The sequence below is a fragment of the Athalia rosae genome, chromosome 2 (genome assembly GCF_917208135.1).
Source record: "Athalia rosae chromosome 2, iyAthRosa1.1, whole genome shotgun sequence".
Classification (NCBI taxonomy): Eukaryota; Metazoa; Arthropoda; class Insecta; order Hymenoptera; family Athaliidae; genus Athalia; species Athalia rosae.
Window position 1 is genome coordinate 15,683,759 of NC_064027.1, and position 21,801 is coordinate 15,705,559.

A 21,801-nucleotide genomic window follows, 5' to 3' on the forward strand; every position below is an offset into this window, starting at 1 on the left:
GTAATACAGCGTACACGCGATGTCCTATGCTCTGTGTTACACGGACGCAACGGAATCCGTAGCACACGTGAGAGCTACTCACACCTGTCTCAAAAAACCGCGAGATCTCCGCTGCGGATTATATCGCGAACTCGCAAAGGTCAAACCGCGCGGACCCTGTTTCGCACGCGTTTCCGCCTCCGTCATATGTCATACTCGTTATTCCTGCACCTGCGGAATTTCTGCGCGCACGCACCTCGTGTCCGGAAAGAATCGTGATAGGGAAGAAATTTTTTCTTATTGCGTATACGAACTTGAATTGATTTTCACACTTTTCGAAGGGGACGAATTTCACAGGGGATGCGACGGAATCCGTAGTTCGATGGAATACGATACTTGCACGGTCGATGAAAATTGTTAGCGCTCCACCTTCGTTTCGAACGCGAGATATTATTTGTTTACCCATTTTTTTTTTAATTCGACCTTTTCTATATTTTTTTCTTCTTCTCCGCAACGTCAAGTTTGTGAGAGAGTAACGCGAGGTACCTGAAACCCGGCGCCGCCTTTCTTTCGAGGCTACTACTTTCCCCTGCAACTACGTGTGTGCAGCGCACCACCGCCACGGTTCAACGTCTCGTACACGTTTCAGATACATACGTACACGGCTATCGACGACGTCGCCCGTGTCCCTCCGAGAGATAATATAACGCGCATCCGAAGTACACCTCGCTGTAAAATATCCGCGTTAGTCAAACATCCCGTAACGGCTTTTGTGTAAACGAAATAAAAAAAAATATGTACGTACTCACGTACTTCCATCTTCCCGTTTTACTATCGGTGGTCCACCGTTTCCCGCTACTCGCGACGCTCGGCTACGTTTGCGCATTTTTTTTTTTTTCTCCCCCCGCCGCACCGAACGACCGACAACTGTTCCCACTCGTGTAGCAGGAGACTTTAATAACCGAGCGTGTGCATTGCATTTCTCTGCCATTATTATCCGTAAGTACGTCCATTGCAATGTCAATTGCGCGATGTCATTACGCCGCGTGTATAACGTGTACCGGTAGTAGGCAAACCCGTACGTCGTCGTTACGTCGCGTCCCGCGTACTTACATTCCCCGTGCGAAGAATTATATAATTCAAATTTGTTGGGGAAAATTATTTGCCCCTGACGAGTAAGGCGATCTTCTGTACGACCAGCGCGTATTATACTCGTTGGTTATACGTGTAGTGTGCTCGCGTCTATCGAGTGGGGGACTAGCTCGATCCCTGCCTTGAGCTAAAGCGCGGATTAAATTTAGCTATTGTAGGTCGTTAAATACAGATTAGAGTTACGTGTGTAGTATACAATCGTGTGCAGTACGAATGGTACTGCACGCTTAAGCGTTTCGATATGGGGATTCATTTTTTTTTTTTTTGGTACGAAAATTCTGGACGAAAGTATTTGCGGAGGGAAAAAAAATTCCCGTCACACAGAGTCGTTCGATCGTTGAATATGTACAAGGGTGGTCTATTTTACTTGGATCGATATCGAAATTTCAGGTACTTAACGTGCTTCCCGCGAGGCATAGGTAGGTAGGTAGGTAGGTAGGTAGGTACAACGTACGTCCGTATCATAACGAGCGCAAAACTCGGGGGCCGTTCGTCGAATGAAATGGAATAAAAAAAAAATCGAAGATCGCGGCGACGACGTTCGGAGGAGGGAAAATCTTTTGCGGCGGCGTAAAATCAAAGAAGAAGAAGAAGTAGAAGAATAAGAAGAAGAAGAAGAATAAGAAGAAGAAGAAGCTGCTCGGTTTAACGTCTCCGGGGATATCGTGGTTGAAGGATCTTACCGAAGGCGGTTTGGGATAGCAGAGGAAGAGTTAAGACGTAAATCTACGGCACCCTGGTAATAATACGCCGGCTCGCTGTCCCACTCGATACGACGTTCACAATCATTGCTAGCCACCGCGTCCGTCCATCGCGCGGGGTGTAAGAAACCTCTCCGCCAGTTCCCCCCCGGGGCAATTCCAAAGCTTATCTTCGCTACGGGGAAGATAAAAATGATGGGGGGGACGGAAGAAACAAAAAAACAAAAAAAAATTGCGACGTCGTTAAACTGGCGCAGTACTAAGCCAATCGCGTGTATTTTCCATCCATGAAATCCAATGCGAGACCGCTGCGGAGTTTATTCTCCCAGTGCTTTTGAACCTCTACCGAGGCTAAGGGAATTTACAAGGTTTATTTATCTCGGCACGTTGGGCGGTGGCGGCGGCGTTTCCAAGGAAACCGAACTCCCGTCGACCGAAAAATCAAAAACCATCCCTCTTGATGTTGCGCTTCGGTTTTCTTGTTTTTTCTTTTTTTTCTTTTGCTTTTTCTTTGCTCCGCATCAATTTTGTTTCATTCGTTTCGAAATCCCGCGGTGATTCGACCGACTCGGAAATTGGGGGATTCGCCGTTCCTCGGATAATCATTCCGCGAAACGAGTCGACGTTCTCGCGGAACGCGTGGGGTATATAGAAGTGTGCGCTGATATTTACCGCCTTATAAAACTGACCCACACGCGTCTATCCGTACGGAGCACAATATGTGGGCCACGTGAAAGCCACCACTACAAATACTTTTTACTCTCTCGACGGGCGCTTTTGTGCCCCGCTAATTGGGCCGCTGCAACGTTTCCAGTTTGGAGTTCAATTCTAAGATATATAATAATACCGCAAACCTTCCTCGATTCCATTTCAGCCGTACACTCGTTACTTTCAACTTTTTCTAAAACTTCGCGACGTTGTATTTATTTATTTATTTCTGTTTTTTTATTTTTTCTCTTTTGTTTTTTTGTTTTTCGGCTACGACAATTTGCAGCTTATTACGCCCGCGTGCCTGAGGATAGTTTTTTTTCGCACGCGCGAACGACCAATATACCGCGGCGAGCGATCGCAGCTGCTGCGGGTTCGGCGAAGCAACAGGTGGCAGATTTTCTTGTCGCGCTTCAATTCGACTGCTGCACGGGGGGGGTTTTTACGACGTCCCGGCGGCGCGTACACGACGCGTGTAACGCGTCCCAGGGGTCGGTTCGCTCTTAGGGTCCGCGAATCATATTCCGCCGTATCTTTACATCGTCGTGTACCTCGTTGGCTCGAAAGTTCGCCTATTATTCGCACCCCGTTAATTGGGACGCGTTAGAAATCGTTAGCGAATACCGTCGACGGTCGACTCATCGCCCGATCCACACTGGATATACAGAAGACAGACGACCCGAAGGTGTGCGACGACGTGTGTATACGTGTGTCCGCGCGCTACCGCACATCCGTGAAATCTAACGTGTTTTCGACGTTCGAACCTTTTACGGTTATCAGCTTAATACCTCGATCCGATCGATCGATCGATCTCTCCGCGGTATACGTACAAGCGATTGTCAACGCGTCGAAATATACCGCGTCTTCATTCCAACGGATAGTTGCGGGGGAGGGGCGGGGGGGAAGTAAAAATTGACGATTTGGGCTCCGATCGTGGGAACGGAGGGGAATCCCCGGGCGTATGAATCGGCAGCCGATTCGTCTCCTCGGTCGGTATCGGGCGGACCTGTGAGCGTACACCTGCAGTTTCGTCGATTTTTGATCGCTCTTGTTACCTAGATCAGGAGTTGAGTGTTACACCAGTACCTTTCTCCCGTGGCATTACACTTGAGATTGTTTAGAGGCGGCGCGGCGCGCAGCGCCCGTCAAATATCTCTCGGTTGAGTTTCTGAGGACGTTTGTTGAGGAAGGCCCGCGCGGTGCAACAAGCGAGGGGATACAGAGGAGGCGAACGGGCATAATAGGTTTCTCCCGTTTCCGTGTGGAAGCGCGTTAATATTCAAAGCTGCAGAACGCTTAAAGTTTAAGGAGTCCCTATAGCGTCGACGTCGCACCGCGTCATTCGCGCTCAGCCAGCAGAGCCGGTCCGCTCTGCCAATTCTGGTATTTCCGCCGTAAAACAGGCTCACCGTAGATCATCCGGACTGGGTCACGGTTATCACTTTGTCGCCGCTCGCGAGATATACCGCAATCTAATTTCAACCGGGTCTAATCGGGACTAAGTAAGTGGAATGTTGAACTTGGAATTCAGGGTCAGGATTAATTATATGAGGAATATCGCGTAATAGATCGAGATTCGCGAATTCCGGGTCAATCGAATGCGTCGAATTAAAGTTTCTCAAAAAAATAAAAAAAAAAAAAAACACGCTGTATGTGTGTGTATATATATTTTTCAGATATACATATGTATATTCGTTCAGTAAGGATATTTTATTGTTTTTCATCAGATCGCAGGAGATAAATTCTTCTTCTCGTCTCATCCCCGTTTGAACGAACGCACGAAAAATCGACGGAATACTTTTCACTCGTGCGATTCGAGTATTCGGTTCACGCGTTATAGTCTGCACATATCAAACTCTCCGCGATATACATACCGCGTTACCTCCGTAAATATTTCATCCACGGAATTCCGGTGGGCTCTATTTTTCTGGGTCAATCGAATGCGTTTGATCGACGAACGAAACTCTTCTTTTCTCGTTCAGCGCTTTGTCGCAACTACGCGGACTGAAATCTCTGTATATAATACATTTGGACTCTATCGGACGATCAACGATCGCAATATCGAACCGAATCGAATTATACACGGCGAACGGATTGGCTTTCGAAAATTCACTCGCGAACTGCAGCAGCCGCGTGCACAAGTTTTTTTTTTTGTTTTTCTTTGTTTTTTTTTTTTTTCAAAGTTCGTTGATTAAAAAAAGGAAACGGCGCACGTCGGACGATTCCGATCCGGGTATATATTTTATATCGGGATAGCGATAGACGACGATAGAATTTCACTGTAATTATACCCGCACACGTGATTCGTACAAATTCATTATCGATCGTTTTTACCGTTACATGTACACTGTACGTCGTGATCAAATATTCAGCGAATATCGAAGCGGTATTTAATGATTGATAATTTAAGTTATTTAGAAAGATTCCGATACAAGTTCTCGCACGGCATTATACCCGTGGTGTAGTAATATCGCGCAGAGGCACCAAAACCCCGTTTTCACTCTCGTCCAGTCGTACACCGTGTGTACACACAAGTATACCGTTTTTACCTCGATCGCTGACGTAATCCCTCGCCCTTTGTTTCAACTTTTACTATTTTTCCACACACGTGGCGTGTACCCGCATCGTCGCTCTACGCGAGGCCAGGATTCGCCGGCGGTGCAATCAGTCCGCAAATAACAACGCCTCGGTAATTAAATGCTAATGTTCGTTTATATTGATGCTAAGTAAGTGCTCCGCGGATGGCCGGCGCTTCACGGGACGGAGAAAACCGGGTTCGCGACACTCGCTCCTTTCGTTGACTCCGAACGCTTTGCATAGTTTTACATAACAGAAGAACCGGTATATACAACGTGTACAATACCCCGCGCATCCGCACGTCACGACGACGGATAACTCGATCCACTCGAAGACGCGCCTCGGCATTTCCGTTTCAATTTTCTCCGATCGCCAACATTTCCCCGAATTTTGTTTTTGTTGTTGTTTTTTTCTTTCCTCGACATCAGGGGGGAAAATTCGACCGGATATCGGAGCGCGGGATCGAGGGGGTTGGAGGAATATGGTGGAGGATCGGTTCGGCTCGTCGCTTTCTCGATCCTTCCGGTTTGGGGTCGCGCCGGGTCGAAACTCGGCGATAAAAGTCGGCCCTCCGGCCAGTTTGAGTAACAGGTGCCCCGCCACCTCGCCGGAGAAAGGTATAAAACGCTCACGACGATGACCTCTATTCGTCCGCTCTGCCTCCGGGAATATTGTTTTAACCCGCGTTTACTCCTCGTCGGCTCTCTCGTGTCTCCGGGTAGATATCGAGAAAAATTTATTACACCGCCGCCGCCGCACTCGCCGTATTATATATTTTGCGCGGGATGAATTTTTTTTAGTCGTACGTCGTTTCGTCGGTTCCCACGATGGATAAAAATAATTTTTGTTTTTGTTTTTTTTCTTTCCAAGTCGTATGCACCGAACGCTACGATAGCGTTGAGAATCTTCGAGCGAACGACCAGCAACGGTATACAACGGCTTTACAACGTACAATTTGAGTGATTTAATTCTCGACAATTATTTCATTTGAAATGACACGTTCACGATCGTACGATCGGCTGTTATTTGTCTCGAATGGTGAATTACCTCGTGAAATAACTTTCGCATTCGTTGTAATTATCATAACATCGAGCGGTTTAGCGTAGCGTACAGTATTCGGGCTTTGTAACGCGCGTTATACGGTAAATGAGATGAGTAAAAAATGATCGTTCCGATGTATAAAATACACGTCGGCGGGGTACGGCGGGAGGTATGTGTATATATATAAATATACGGTAAATAACGTGTATACGCGAGGGTAAGGTATATATATATATATATACATATACCTAGTTACGAATCCGGCAAAGAAAAATGGTAGGTCGTTAATTCTGATCGGTGCAAAGTCAGTCGTACGGAATTCAATCGAATTGAATCGCGTACCACGCGAACGGTCTTAGACGCCATAAATGATAAGCGGACGCGACCGAACGAACGTGCCTCGAATTAAAAATATTCCTTATACGTTCGTACCGAGGTGAATAACTTTTCACTCGCGTTACACGCTTACGTACGTACGTACGGGGCGATGTTTGTTTAGTTACCTACCTACCCGCGCCGCAATATCGTCCCGTTGATCTCCGCCGGGGCAAAATAGACTCCCCCCCCCCCCCCCCCCCCCGCCCCCCTGTTCGATACACCGACGTTCGGAAATCATCGCAAGACTATACATAAGTACATATACATCGCAGGTGCATCTCCGCTATATAATGAGTAGAACATTTTGCGAGCGCGCGCTCGTTTCTTCGCCGATCGACGTTTTGTTACGGACTATACCCGCCGCAACGCCGCCGCTAAACGTACGGAAGATTATCCGGACTCTCGGGGTCTAATTAGAGATCCCAATTAACGGTTTTAATTATTTAATTAACAGTCTCGGGTAGGTCAAGTTCACGCCGCACAATGATGGGATGTTACGTAATCAAGATTACACGTATATACGCGCGCGCAAGAAATCCTTACCGGCTCGCGGTGGTATATGTATACGTCCGGGAGATGCGGGTATAGGGATAAGAAAAACTCCCATTTACCGAGCCTCCGATAAATACATCGTTCGCGTTTACAATTAGACCCGTAAATATGAATTACACCTACCTTCACTTCCCCCCCCCCCCCCCCCTGTTTCGAAACGGAATGAAAAAGATATAAAATTCATTACGGAACTTACGCTTGTTTCTCGGCGTATTGTCTTACACGGTTGGAAATCAAAGAATTTCTTCATTCGTTCGTTCGAAGGGATACAATTTTACAATATGCACTTTTCGACGTAATTGACTCGTATTTTATCGTCGACTATGCAAGCTAATGGAGATGTTTTTTTTTTTTTTTTTTTTTTTTTTTTTTGTTTTTTCTACGGTACATTACTCGAATCGAGTCCTCGCTCTACGGCACCTGTGTTGAATCGCCAGCGACTCGGATCATAGAAAGGCTTTTATGAGCCGGGCGATGTTTTATTTCGATAGATTTACTCGGCTTTTTCGTTGCCTCCAAGATACCTACGAAGCCACCAGGCGTGTCTCACCACCGATCACCGTGAAACATTCCTCGCTTCATTCATTACCGATCGCTATCCGAATTCAATCGTGATTCGCCGAGATTGATCCATTATAACGCTGGCAAACAGATGCCCCTGGCGAATATATATATACAGCCCGGAGTAACAATATACATATATATATGTATACGTACAAAGCCTCTGAAAATAAACGAGTCTTCGAACTCGAGTCATGGATGGTCGGTCGCTACATTAATATACCTTATACCCTAGCTACTGCCGTTGCACCGCCACATGATTCGGATCATCCAAAATTCACCTTATGCAACGCCATTCGTCTTTTTGCGATCGATCGCCAGCACGTGTTCCTGAACAAATTTTCCCCTCGAGAATTTTCGCCACGTACCGTACAGGGTGTTTACGAATAATCGTGCGCTGAAACGAGTATGCCTATCGTTAGATATAAACAACCTATGGTTCGAGTCGTCGCGTTCAGGCGCCTCGGGGCATCGAAGGTCGCAGGTCGATCGCCCGATGACCGACAATTACGGCGATCGTTTGTAGTAATTGAAAATAATTGAAAATTGACGAATAATATTCAAAATTAACGGACCCCGACCGAAGAAGCCTTCGTCTTCCGAATTGTGTGCCAATGGCCAGGCTTCGTCTATTTTCTTTACCTTCGACCTTCGATGACCTGTAACATGAATCGCTTCTCTCGCAGATTACCCGTTTCAGTGCGCTTTATCTCCCCCCCTTGAGTTTTGCACAGTTATTTGTCAACACCCTGTATGTTAGCAATTTCATCAACTTGCCATCATAGTGACGTATAAAAAGTAAACGGTTTTAATTCTTAATAATGCGTTCGAAAAAAGAATCTCCTTTGTACGACGAATATGTGGTCGCTCTTCTATTCATATCGTCAGTCTTGGATCGGTCGGATCTGACGTCCAGATATCGGTGTCCGATCACATCGGAAGATAATATCTAGATCTCACTCGGCGTTAGTAAAATGGCGGTCACGAAAACTTAGGAGCGTTAATATTGCCGCTTGAAATTCTTTTGTTCTACATCCTCGGAAATTATGACAATTCCGATATATTCAACCGTACAAAACTCGTCGAGGTGACGGATCCGTTACGATCGTCCAACCGTGATATCGCGCCAAAATTCAAATTCATCCTTGCGTGTCGTTAAAAAATTTCTCACGTCATCGCGATCGAGCTCGTTCGTTACTGTTCGCCAATCGGTATCACGTCGCGTGGTCGCAAATATCTGTGCACGCGCACGCCGCAGATCGTATGCGAATTTCGAGGTACGATACGGAGGATGTCTCCGGATCGCGTTAAACCCAAGACGAGACGGCATTAGCGGCGAAGTAGTCGACGTTGTCGGTCGACGGTCTTTCAAAGGTTGAACGTCTCGACGTATATACTATAATCAGTTTTATTTTCCATCTTTTTTCGATTTTTCTCTTTCCTTCCTTCGTTATTTCTCTCTTCGAATCACCACGGTAATTACAACCACGTCTCTAAATGGAAACTAGTTTTCACCGGATACTGAAAAACACCGTCTAGAATTGCAAGTTTCCTTGGAAAACTACCTTTTAAGCGATCGGCAGCTATACCCGTGCAGGCTGCGGTATGCGTGTACCTCGCGGTATATAGCTGCGCCCGATCCCCTCACGTTATCTAACGAATGAGTATCGTGCGTAACACAAAAAACGAGAAAAAAAATTAAAAAGAAAAAAGAAACAGAGGAAAAAGTTTGACAAACCGCGGGCGCGGACTGACCAGCTTGCGTATATCGTGACTCTTATGCTCAATTCCTCGGACCAAGAACTTCGACTCCTGACGGCACGCGAGCCGAAATTTTCGTTCAATTTTGCCATTCGTAGATATTCGCTTCATTTTGATGAGAAAAAAAAAAAAAAATGAACCAAGACAACCTCAATTTTGTAATCCGAAGTTTCTTTTTTTTTTTTTTTTTTACCTGAGACACGGATCGCGCGTTAGACGCGACACGGAAAGCGTTGGCCGTTTAAACAAACGGAGTCACGATTCGCGGCTCGAGTAAGCGTGAACGCGCGTATTCTCTTCATAAAAAGTGACAACACGCGCTAGGAGCGAAAAGTACTATATATATATAGAGAGAGAATACGGGTGCATCGCGTGTACGCGGTGATAGTCGAAGTAATTATGAGAGAAGCGCGTAAATTGCAGCTGAGTAAACACCGAAAGTTTCTTAATATATCTACCTTTCCTACCTACCTACCTACCTAGTGCGCGCGAGCTTTATTCAGCGCTTGGGTTGCTCAGCGGCGGCGGTAGCCGTTGTACCTGCGTTGCGGAGACGGTTCACTAACCGTGAAAAAGGCGTAGGTTGCAGGTTCACGTGTGTCCCGACCGCGAGGAAGCGATGATTGATGAGTAAACAATGAATATAGGTTTCTGGGACTCCGAACGAACGCCGAGCAAAGATATACGTATGTATATACAGTCGGCTCTCTTCGAGCGGTAGAAAAAGAAGAGATAAGCCGAACGTATTAGGGGATTCTTTTAGTTTTTCATTTTTTTATTTTTAATTTTTTCTCCTGAAAAAAATTGACTTTCGAAAAACCAGTTTTTAAATTAAAAATTTAACACGTTACGGAGTTCGACGGTACATCTAACGCCCGTATTCAAATCAGCGATACACGGCGCTTCCTCGAAATCACCTTATATATATATATATTATTTGCATAACTTACACGTTTTTAATGGGCATCGACGATGAAAAAATTTTCTGTATATTATATGCGTTTCTCATGATCTTTAGAATTTGGAAAACGTTTCAGAACTCGTTTCTCCGTTCAAAGTTGTACGTATATACCTGATCTAGGCTATAGATATTCATATGGTATATACATAAATATGAATAACAGATGCAGAGAAATGAACTGCAGGGCGTAAAATTTAACGTTACAACTTTCTAATTACTCTCCATTATCATTCGCTGTCACGGCAGCTAATTAATTAATTATGACGATTCCGATTCTCCACCCGCGTAAAAAATGCAAGTCCATCATCACCATACATAAACCCCCCCATATACGTACAAGCCGCAGTCTCTCCATATTCAATTCTGGCGAGCGGTTTCATCGCTCGGATATGAAACGTCGGCGTTTTCAAGGTTCGTTCGTAACGAGTTTCAAAGTGAAGTGCACACCACCAGAAATTCACCGTAAATTCAGACTCCCGTAACAGAGAATTGTCGGCGAGCGCATCGCGGGCGTCCCGGCGCTCTTCCATCCGTAACAAAGTAGATGAAAACTAGTCGCAGCGTAACGGGGCGAATCGGACGCGCCTCCGACAAAAGAAGGCGACAACCAAAACGAGGGCGAAGTACGCGGAGTCTCGAGAAGTGGACCGTGTCCGCTTCGAATAGATCCGAATACACCGGGGCCCCCATCGCTACCCGAAAATAATGAAAGACGCGTTCGATCGAATGACACGAGAAATGTACGTGTCCCGCTGCGCGGCGAGGCGAAGAAAAGTCTCCACGCGTCCGCGCTCCGACTTCGACTCGTGTCGGCGCGATCCAGAAATTACACCGTGAACCGATTCCGCATTTCTGAGGCTTCGGCGACGGAAGCGCGGCGTACGTACGATTCGAATAATTTTGACATTTATCCTTCGACGTTGTATTGCAATCCGCTCGGATGGCGTAAGATCTCCGCCCGTAAAGTAGGGTGACCCAGCTACGGGCGATGAGCGTTCGTTATGGGGAGAAAAAGAAAGAAAAAAAGAACGTTGCCTGGCTAATTAATATGATAATTATTGCCGCGTGATGCGCGTTGCCAGCTTTGATTGCGGCTCTATTAAATAGAAACTATATTTATACGGGTTGCGTTCATCTTTCACCGGTATCTTCGCTTTGTAGCGCGGGGCCACTGCATGAAGAATTTTATTCAAACTCACAATCGCAATTCACCATTTCATCGGAACGTTAATTTTTACGCCGTTCGCGGATACCGATGAGGATATCGCGTCTGCGAAAAATAATCGCTTCGCGTACTTCTTCTCCTCTTTCTTATCCTCGGTTGAAAAAAACGCGTTCCCCGCGTCTTTCGAGGTCTTGAAAATACAACGTACAGAAAAAAAAAAGTTTTTCAATTCGGAACAACCGATTCTAAGAAAGTTCCGCGATTCCCCAATTTATCGAACGTCTTCCTTCGCGTGTGTACCGGTGAGCGGAGAATCGCACCGCGGGACGGCCCGCCGTCAGCCGTCGCAGTTACGACGCAGCTGCATCTCCGAAGTCGCCGAGAGTCGGCCGCACGAACGCAATTTTTAAACGACCCGCAGACATGTATCGACCGCACCGGGGGTTTAAATCAACGTGTGTTTCGTCGGCCGAAAAAAACTATCCAGCCCGCGCGGCAATAAATTACATTGTTTTGCGCGCGAACTTGATTGCAAATGGCCCCGTATACTCTCCTGACCTCTTTGTGCACCGCGCTAAATCATTCGCTTCGGCGAATAACGACGTTCCAACCGATTCGAAAAACGGAATACAATATCAACGCGCTCGCGATTATATATATTCGCCACCGATCGAACCTCGTTTTCGATCGTCGCACTTTTTAATTAAAACCGGTTTCTCAGGGAATAGAAAAATTCGATTTCCATGTTTTTTTTTTTTTTTTTTTAGATCGCCAAAAATCGGCAAAAAGCGATTCGTCGCGCTTTTCTCCGTAGTTTTTAAAAACAATGATCGTTCGAGGCACCGCTGGGCGCACCGTGTATATTCAAAAGCATCGACGATGCGCTCGACGAGCACACAACGTCTGCCCACGGGTATCGTACACAACGTGCAGTGCAGTACGTACGTACTACGGAATAAGAAAAGCCCGGGGTAATTGCATCTTATACGAACGTCGTTTCGCATCTGGGTCGGTTCGTAGCGCAAAGTACAGAGCGCTACGTAGATGATAGATATCGCTGAGCCGGCGTTGAGCCCGCAAAACGAGCCGTACCACCTATCTGTAACGGCTAGGGTACGGAGACGCGGCGGTACGCCGGAGTGCGCGGGATTCGAAACGTGATTTCCCGAGGCTCGTTGGCGCCCTAAGGAGAGTCCCTCGGGTACGCGGTGCATCGGTGCGCGGGTCTCTAGCCCCCCCCCCTTCCCCCCTTCTCAACGCGGAGATAGTCGCAGATTGTGAGCGCATTTCAGGGGACGCCCTGGAATTTATCGCAGCGAACGCTGAGGTCGTTGAGGTCAAACGTCCCTCACGGCTCGAGATCGTTTACGCGACTTACGTACCTCCGGGAGACGCTCACGCCCAAAGTTTCGCTCTGTAAAGGTAGCCGGCGTGCGACTCGCGTGATTAAAATTCCCGTTCGTTCGTTATCAGCGGCGACCCCTTCCCGTCTCCAGCGATTCGAATTAGATCGCCGTTTGCATTTTTCCGCCGGCTTTGAGCGAAATTAATTATCTTCCCGTACGACAATCGCCCCGTGGTGTGATCGAGTATAGGTATAGCAATACAACGTTATTCGAGCGTATGACGTACCGTTAGACACGAAAGAGACGTGATCGAAGCGTCGGTACAGTATAGAGAAATATAGACACGAAAGTCAACGAGCAATTCTAATGTAATTTCACGTTACAATTATTGTATACGTGATACGATGTTGGATTCAATAAACGAGATTATCCGGGGAGGGTTACCGTCTGTGACTACATCCGTGTCCATTATGTATACCGAGAATCTCGTGTACATTATAATGAACTCCTCTTGGCGGGGCGCTGGCAGAGCTCGTTTCTATTTTTCGATAGCTGTAAAACTAGAATTGAGTTTCAGGTGTTTTACGAACGCGGTTTCCCAACCCAGCTCATCGATCTTCCCGCTTATTTTTTCATTCTTTATTCATTCCTTTTTCTCCTCCTCTTCTCTTCTACAGGTATATTACACACTAGCTACCATGGTTCGGCTTTCGCGGGTCGGACAGCGCGCCGCATGTTTCTGGCCACAATAAAGCAGGCCCAACACCTCGTACATATCTTCTCTTGGTGTTTTTTTTTTTAATTTGATTTTTTGATTTTTCTTTTCTTTTTTTTTTTTTCATTGTTTTACGGTCAATACAAACGTCACCTACTACGCGATGATCCGTTTCCCCGGTCGTTACTAGCCCCGCTAACGACCGAGATCATTAAGCTCTCGACTCCGGTCTGTACCTATCGTTTCGCTCTTGTTCCTTACTTTTTCTCATTCCGTCTCATCCTCTCACGTTTTTCCGCACAATCTTCCGATTTTATATTCCAGTTCCGGTTCGTCGGGTTTATTTAAATTCGATCGAAATATCCCGATAGCTGCACAACACTGTACATGTATACAACTCGTGTACGTAATAATCCGCTCCGCCGTCGATACACTGGAAACTATATACATATATACACGGTCATCTAATAATAGTCTTGTCAGAATATCGAATCGTTTCGCTGATGCAGACCCGATCAAATCCACGACTGCCGACGTACGTACGTGTTTACGTGTGTACGAATAATATATCTAGACCGTTAGCCGATCGACGAATTGAAATCGTTTACGTAAGTCTTCCGGCATCAATTTTAGTCTATATACGTATACAGCGGAATATTACCGGTCCAAAATTTAATCTTGCACGGGGGATACACACCGCGTACATCTTTTTCGTCGGTATTCGATTTTTTTTCATTTTTTCTTTTTACCCTCAGTTTTTTGCGGAAAGAAAAAAGGTAGAAGAAAATTCACACCCTTGCGAAACGATTTTGAAACGTTTCGCTCGACCGGGTAAAAAAGGTTTTCCTCCCTTTTCGTCAGCTGACGAAAAAAAAAAAAAAAAACGAATGCAGATGTAAAATAAACGAAACCTTGAAAAAGAAGCCGTCGGACCAAAACTGAAATCGAAGGGTGATAAGGTGCAGGAGGTCGGAGAGGCAATGAGAGACGCACCCTCGTTACAACGTGTACTCGATTCGTGTTATCTCGTCGTGTCGCTTTTGGTAATAATTAATTTCATAGACGATCGGCTCCGTTTATATCTCGCATAATGCGCCGTATATTGCGCAACGTTTGTCGAATCGTAAATATTATTACAGTTAACAACATCGTTGGAAGTTCTGTCGTTGGCCAACGCGTCTCTGCGTTTCTGACACGCTAAGGTTTATGTGTTACTTGCGCAACAAACTTCGGACGCACACACGTATATACATACATATATATATATATACACACATGTATACGTACAATATATAAATAGTCAGAAGTAACAGCATCGGGTCCTCCCCGGTCCTCGATACAAACCGAGTTCGGATGCTGCAGCGTCGTCGCGAGCGTATATCAAGCAGAATATCAGGACCCCCTTCCCCCCCCCTCCCCGGCCCCCCGTACCACCTCCGGTGTGCCTACACGTTGCGCGCTCCGTTCCCTAACAGGTAAGCAGGTGCGCCAATGTCGAGAATCTCGAGCAGGATTTTAGAGCGAAAGAACCCGTAGCGCGGCTACGGGGGTATATAACGAGTCGGACAAAACCCTCGGGTCCGCCAGTATTTGGATTAGTGCAACGACGCGGTTCCCAACCACCACCCCGATCCTTCACCGTTTTGCTTGCTTAGCACCGCGCTCACGTTCGCCCGAGAAAGGAGTCGCCTCGAAATATGTTCTGCCTATTTTTCTCCTCCGTGTAAAGGGATTCCGGGAGTTTAGGAGAAAACGAGAAAAACAGAAAAACAGAAAAAAAGAAGGGACGCAGAGTCCGGCCGCGGCCGGTACATCGAAATTCCGAAGAATGATCGGAAAAACGACGTGTAACGGAGATAATTTGACAATATTATTCATTGGAAATCTGTCGATTTTATTATCATCGCGCAACGAGTGTCCCGTTTCGGTTGAGACATGGAAATTTGTCGGTCGTCGTTCCGCGGTGTCGTGTATCGGCCTCGGAACGATTCGTTATCTGTGAGGAAATTCTTTCGGCGATCGTCGGCCGAATGTACACGAAATTTCCTCCAGCGATTCGACGCGCTTTTTCCACCGCGTGGGTATCCGTCTCTCCTTGTCGGACGGGATTCGGTTATTGCCTTCTGCTTTATTTTCGTTCCTCTTAATTTTTCCTTTTTCCTTTTTTTTTTTTCATTTTATCCGATACCGATTCAAAATTTATGCGTCGTGTGCTCGCACGATCGAGAAAGAGAGAGCAGCGGAATTACGATAGGTGGGTGATCGTATACCGTGCGTACATACATACATACGTACGTGTACTCTACGTAGAGTACGGCGTTTCGAACCACGGCGCGATAAAACTGTTCCACTTGGGATATATTTTTCAATGTCTCGGCCGCGCCTCGAGACCACTTTCACTGGGTGAGTGCTGCTCTTCGTCTTCCTCGTCGAGTTATATTCCTACGATATATTTTTCGATTCACCCGAGTCAAACCTGCACGGAGGATCCGCGTGGGCATTGGAACTCGATTCAACGGAGATCGAATAATATATCGGCGACGATCGTCTCGCACGAGATGCGCGACACTTTATATATACATATGTGTGTAATACGTATGCTGAAAATTATGCAACCTACACCGCGCCGGTTCGCCGGTGAAGCGTGCGATTATTTCACGTACTTACACCGGATTCGTATACCCGCCATTTTCCACATTATTTCGTTCAATTAATTCCCTGCTCTGTTTTTCTTATTGTTCTACTTCTCTTCTATTTTCTTTTGCTCTCCCCATCCGTATTATATATTATACAAGAGCGAATTCTGCGTAGTCCACCTATTATTACGGCGATGAAATCGCGTTGCATAGGGTTACACGGTTACCGTCTGGCGATGCTTCCCAGGCTAGAATTTTATTCCACTTCCCTTTTTTTTTTTTTTTTTTTGTTATCCCCCCTTATAATCGAGCTCCCGATCTCGCTCTACTCCCATACATATATATATATACATACATATATTCCACCGTTCGCTTATGTACAACGTAACCTGACTTACCTCACATGGAAGCGCGGGGCAATCAGTCCTCCTCCTCCCTGTAACATCTTTCTTATATTCTAATTCTATTCTCAGTTCATTTCCGCTTCTATTTACCCGCCGTTCCACGATCCCGCAGAAATAATTACTCCGCTCCTCCGTATCGCCGCGGAGCTCTTTCCTACGGGGGCAACAACGTGAAGGGGAAACCGAATGGGATGTATCATTACAGCGGTGTACCGAATCCGAATAAATCGTTTTTCCAGACGCAGCGAGGAAGATGATATCCGAAGGCGGCGCGAATGCGTAATTAGCAATTACCGATTGATAATGTATCCCGGTCTCGTTGCGGACAATCGGTGCAGAATTTAACCTTCGTTTTAAATTAATAATAGCGTTGCAGGGGAAGTTTATTTTTCGTAACCGTACAGGAGCCGGCGATCGCGAGCTAGGCGGTACAAGTAGTCGCCGGACGATACCGGCTACGGTAGTCGGAGCCGCAACCGGTCGCGTGGACGGGAGGGTACCGATTGTGTCGGTTCTTCGGTACGGTCAGGTGCGGGAAGTGGGGAACAAGGTGCACAGGAGACACAGGGGGGCGCACCTGACTGACTGGATCCCCGTCTCTCGATGCCGAGAATCGTGTTCCTGGATTCAGTCCTAGCCAGTGCCGCGCGCTGCAATGTCGCCGGTAGTCCGTCTCGCTTTCAAATTCGCTTATTCCGTCGCAGTACTCGGGACGATTTCAACCGTCGACGAATCACGGTCGATCGGATCTCTGTGAAAATATGCGATATCGTTGACCGAGCCGATAAGAAACGCGAAAATCTACTCGAATTAAGAAAGACCGACCGGGAGCGCGTTCGTGATCGAATTTCGTCGGGTGGTCGCGGATCGAAATCGATACACGAAAATTCCTCGAAAGCTTGATTTTTCTCGGCGAAGGTCGGAGGCGATACATCGCGCCGTTTCTCGGCCTCTCCATTTTTGTCACGCTTTCTGCGAACGTCGACGTTGCGTTTCTCGAGAAAAAAGTGCGAGGCACCCGACACTATCACGCTCCGTGCGATCCCGTATCGGAATCGGCAAGTGCCTCCGAGTCTTACGGCGATGCCTTCGCGGTGCTAGAGAAATCGCTCGAGTATCTCCGGAGTGCGAATAGGAGAAAAAAAAAGAAGAAAAATTCTTGTCACGGTGTCGCGAAGCGGATCACCCGGTCGAACCGCAGATGCAGATTCTCTTTCGAACTGCCGAAGACCCTCGATCCCACAAGGATCCCATTGTAAATCGGGTGGAGGATAGCCGAGTAAGGAGGCTGTCAACGACTCCCACCGGATCGGAGTGTCGTTGATGATTTATACCTGTGAGAGACGCGAGCTCGATCGCGAGTCGTGATCACACACAGGAGAACCTTCGAACGACTCGAGTGTCACGTTCGTCGGACGATCGTTGTGCGAAAAAAAAGAAGAAGAGGTTCGTGAAACTCGGACAAGTTCTATTCGAAATCTATGCGTCGACTCGCGCGCTGATCGGACCATTGATCGCTCGGAAGTAGATATAACAAAGTAACCATGGCGTCGGCAAAGGGTGTTTGTGTCCCGAAGAGCGGGAGTACCGGTATCCAAAAGTTGTACAACGGCCCCAATTGGTCGCCGTCCGGAAGTCAACGTTTGGCGAAAGCCAGGAGCACGTCGAATATCGCGAGACAGTTGACGCTGTCCACGGCCTCGCCGCCGCCTCAGCATCAACAAAGTGGCAATAAAAACGACGAGAGAAACTCGACGACGAGCAACAAACGGCCGATCGCTACCACCTCCCCGTCGAATAGATCCGGGGCGAGTGCCGTTGGTATAAAAAGTGCGCGAGGTGCTACGACAGCGGCGACGAAGTCGGCCGCGCAAAACGTGACCGTGATACAAATATCGGATAACGACACCGGTTCGCCGACGAATAATTGCAGCGGTAACGGCCCCGTTCCGGCGGCCCGATGTTCCCAGCTAACTCCGAAAGCTCGTCCGGCCCTCAGCAGACTGAGCAGGAGCACGCTCTCGTTGAGCCCCGCGAAGAGCGAAGCGAGGAAGAAATCGGAACGCAAGGACAAGGAGAACTCATGTACCATCCTGGAAGACAGAGCGCTGCTGAAAAAAGGGCTGCCCTGCACACCGGACAAAATTCCGAAAAAGCCGGACGCCCTTCGCAGAAAGAGTCTCAACCGATCCACCAGTCTGTGGAACGTCCCTGCAGACTCCGAACAGCATCAGGCGGTCACCCCTAAAAACAGGCAAATCCAGAACGGATACAGCAGAAGCAACCCCGGAAATGGAAAGTCGGAGAGCAGAGGGATCCTCAACAGGACGACCAGCCTGTGGAGCGTACCGTGCGATTCGGGAGCGGGAAAAATGTCGAGGGCGAAATCCGTATCGGGATTGCGACCCAGTCGTATCCCTCTGTTCACCCAACATTTCGCCACACCTCCTCAGGCCATTGTTAATTCATCTCTGGGCGATCTAACTCGCGTAGATCGTTGCGCAGAGGGAATTACGCCGAAGATGGTGCGGGGTTGCGACGAGGTCGACCGTTCGGTCGAGGAACACATTTACGAGAACTGTCAGGGTTCCCTAGCGAAAGCGGATGATTCGATTTATCAAAATTGCCGGTCGAACTTGCCAACGACGACGAAGGATTCGCTAACCTACGAGAACCTCAGGGATCACAGGAGCTCTCTGGAGGGGATCGACGTTCTGAAGAATGAAACCACCGCCGGAAAAGTTCCGGTGGAGAAAAAAGAGCTTTTGCGGACAAAGTCCGTGCCGCTGGAAGTCCACCAGGTCGTAGACCTGGAGAAACGCGTTCAACAATTGATGGCCGAATTGGACGACGACGAGAACGACGCTAAAGCGTCGAAACCGGTGAAAATAGATCTGAAAACTTGCCGCGCCAATCTGGAGAAGAGCAAAGAAGTGCTTTCGCGAAGTCGCGAGAATCTGAACAAAAGCAGAGAGGAACTTGCCAGGAGTAAGGAAAACCTTACGCGGAGTCAGGAGACCTTGGAACGTAGTCGAGGCTTCGCCAAGAGTCACGAGAGTCTCCTTCGCAGAGGTGAACCGGAGACCAACATCCAGGAAATCCGGCGAAACTGGGAGAACCAGATAAAAAAATCGCAGCAGATCGAAACCCCGGTGGCAAAGTCGTCACCCTGCAAGTCGGCGAGCAAACCGAAGATCAACTCGAGCACCGTTAACCTCACGAAGAAACCACCGCCGGTTCCGCTGCCGACAGACGCGGTATTGGAAGCGAAGAGATTGAACAGCGCGAAACGCGCCAAGGACATCGAACACCTCGTCAATTTCTTCAACTGCAAAAATACCGACGTCGTTCAGCAGGCCGCGCCCACGTCGAAGGAAATCATCGGCCACGGCGAATGGAGCAAGGAAAAAGCCGTGCCCATTACCCCGATAATCGACGATAACAAGGATTTATCGAAGAAGGACAAAGTGGATAAGATCAGCGGTTACATATCCGACGACAATTGTTCGGAGGACAGCGGACACATGAGCAACGAGAACGACACCGAGTGGAAGGACCGTCAGGAGCAGTTGAAAAAATTCAACAAGAGCGAGGAGTTTCTCAAGGAGATTATCCAGGATCTGGACACCAGTTTGGAGAGGACTATAGAGGTGTTCAACGCCACGCCGATAGTTCAACGATTCGTTCCCAGCGACGAGAAGAAATTGGCGCGAAAAAGTTTGTCGACCTCGAGCGGCGCGAGCAGCATCGAAAGCTGGGAGGAAACAAAATCGCCAAGTCAAAGGAGCAGCGAGAGCGAAAGCTGGAAGGCTGCAGCCGGTGCCGCAACTCTGAAAAATAGCGCTTCTGTAACAGCTTCTGCGGCTATCCCATTGGCCGAAAGACAACAGGTCATCATTAAAACTACACGCTACCGTACTCAGGTAGTGGGAGCTTGGTTGTGGAATTAATTTGCAGGGATTGTTTATTTTTTTTTTTTACGATCACGATGATTTTTTCATTTTGTATTTCCGTTCGTTCGATTATTTATGCTGTTTCAGCGAACGCCTGGTTTCCTTCCTTCCTTTCCGTGTAACGAGCGTAAACGTTTCGTGCGATAGTCGAAGTGATGGGAACTCTTTTGGATTTATATGTTTCAATCGCGCAACGTCACGTCTCGCTTTTTTAATTGCATTACCTGCAGTGTTACGGATTACTCAATCGACGTGACCGCTAAATCCGTTGTTACTCGAATCGGATATTCCTTCTTCGGTCATCGACCTTGCGAATGATCGTCCGTTGACGGTGAAAATTAATTCGAAATTTCTCCGAACCGTAGAATTTTCTAACGCTGCATCGATTCGTACTCCACCACGATTTAACGCTCATTGGTTGGCTTTTGTAAAAATTTCACTAATCCTAAGCCGCTTCTTCTTCTCATATGTTTGCTGAATACATTCTATACTTCCGGCGCAGGCTTATTAACAAAAAATTGCCATACAGGTACATCGCGTACGTTCACCCAGCTGACAAAAAAAACAAACAAAAAAATTGCTTGCATTACTTCTTGCGTTTAACGGTTTTGCTTCTACTATATATTGCGCCCTATCTCGCTCATTCCTCGCAACCGGATCGTCGTAATCTCGTTATAATTGGACGCGTGTCAATTTTTGTTCGCAGATATTTTTCCGCTCCGGAGCCTTGGAACAACTGGAGTCGCAGAGGGACGAGAAACTGACCGGTCACGTTATCTTACTGCAGGCGAGATGCCGCGGATATCTGGCGCGTCGCAAACTCAACACCTTGAAGGTACGTACACACCTTTACTCCAGCGATGATCTTGCCTTTTTAATATCTCTCATTTTTGACTCACTGGTATTTCGTTTCGTTCACCTCAGCTCCAGGATATGGCGGTGCGGTGCATACAGAGAAATGTGAGAAAGTTGATGTCGGTGCGAGAATGGCCCTGGTGGCGTCTTTACGTGAAGGTGGCACCCTTGCTGAACGTTCACCGAACGGAAGATCAATTGAAAGCGAGAACGGTGAGTGATCTCCAGTCGAAGCGTTTCATTTCCATCGTGACCAATAATTATTATTCCGAACTTCGCGAACCGTGAAGCGAAAGTCGAACGTACGACGCTCTGTCGTCGTGTAATTTGTCCGTCCAACCAGTCGCGGGACAGAT

At 47.4% G+C, this 21,801-nt stretch overlaps 1 protein-coding gene across 6 annotated transcripts in view; it reads left to right on the forward strand.

The window, feature by feature from the left end:
- LOC105692071 (unconventional myosin-XVIIIa) overlaps positions 1-21,801 on the forward strand; it is a 102,468-nt gene that overhangs the window by 71,752 nt on the left and 8,915 nt on the right. For 4 of the 6 annotated variants that reach the window (XM_012411014.3, XM_012411016.3, XM_048650436.1 and 1 more), the window contains 2 exons: positions 21,297-21,425; positions 21,515-21,658. In XM_012411014.3, the coding sequence (XP_012266437.2) occupies positions 21,297-21,425; positions 21,515-21,658 (273 nt within the window). Of the gene's footprint in view, positions 1-17,271; positions 20,561-21,296; positions 21,426-21,514; positions 21,659-21,801 lie in introns of those variants that run through there. The other 2 variants (XM_012411018.3, XM_012411020.3) reach the window with 2 other exon arrangements.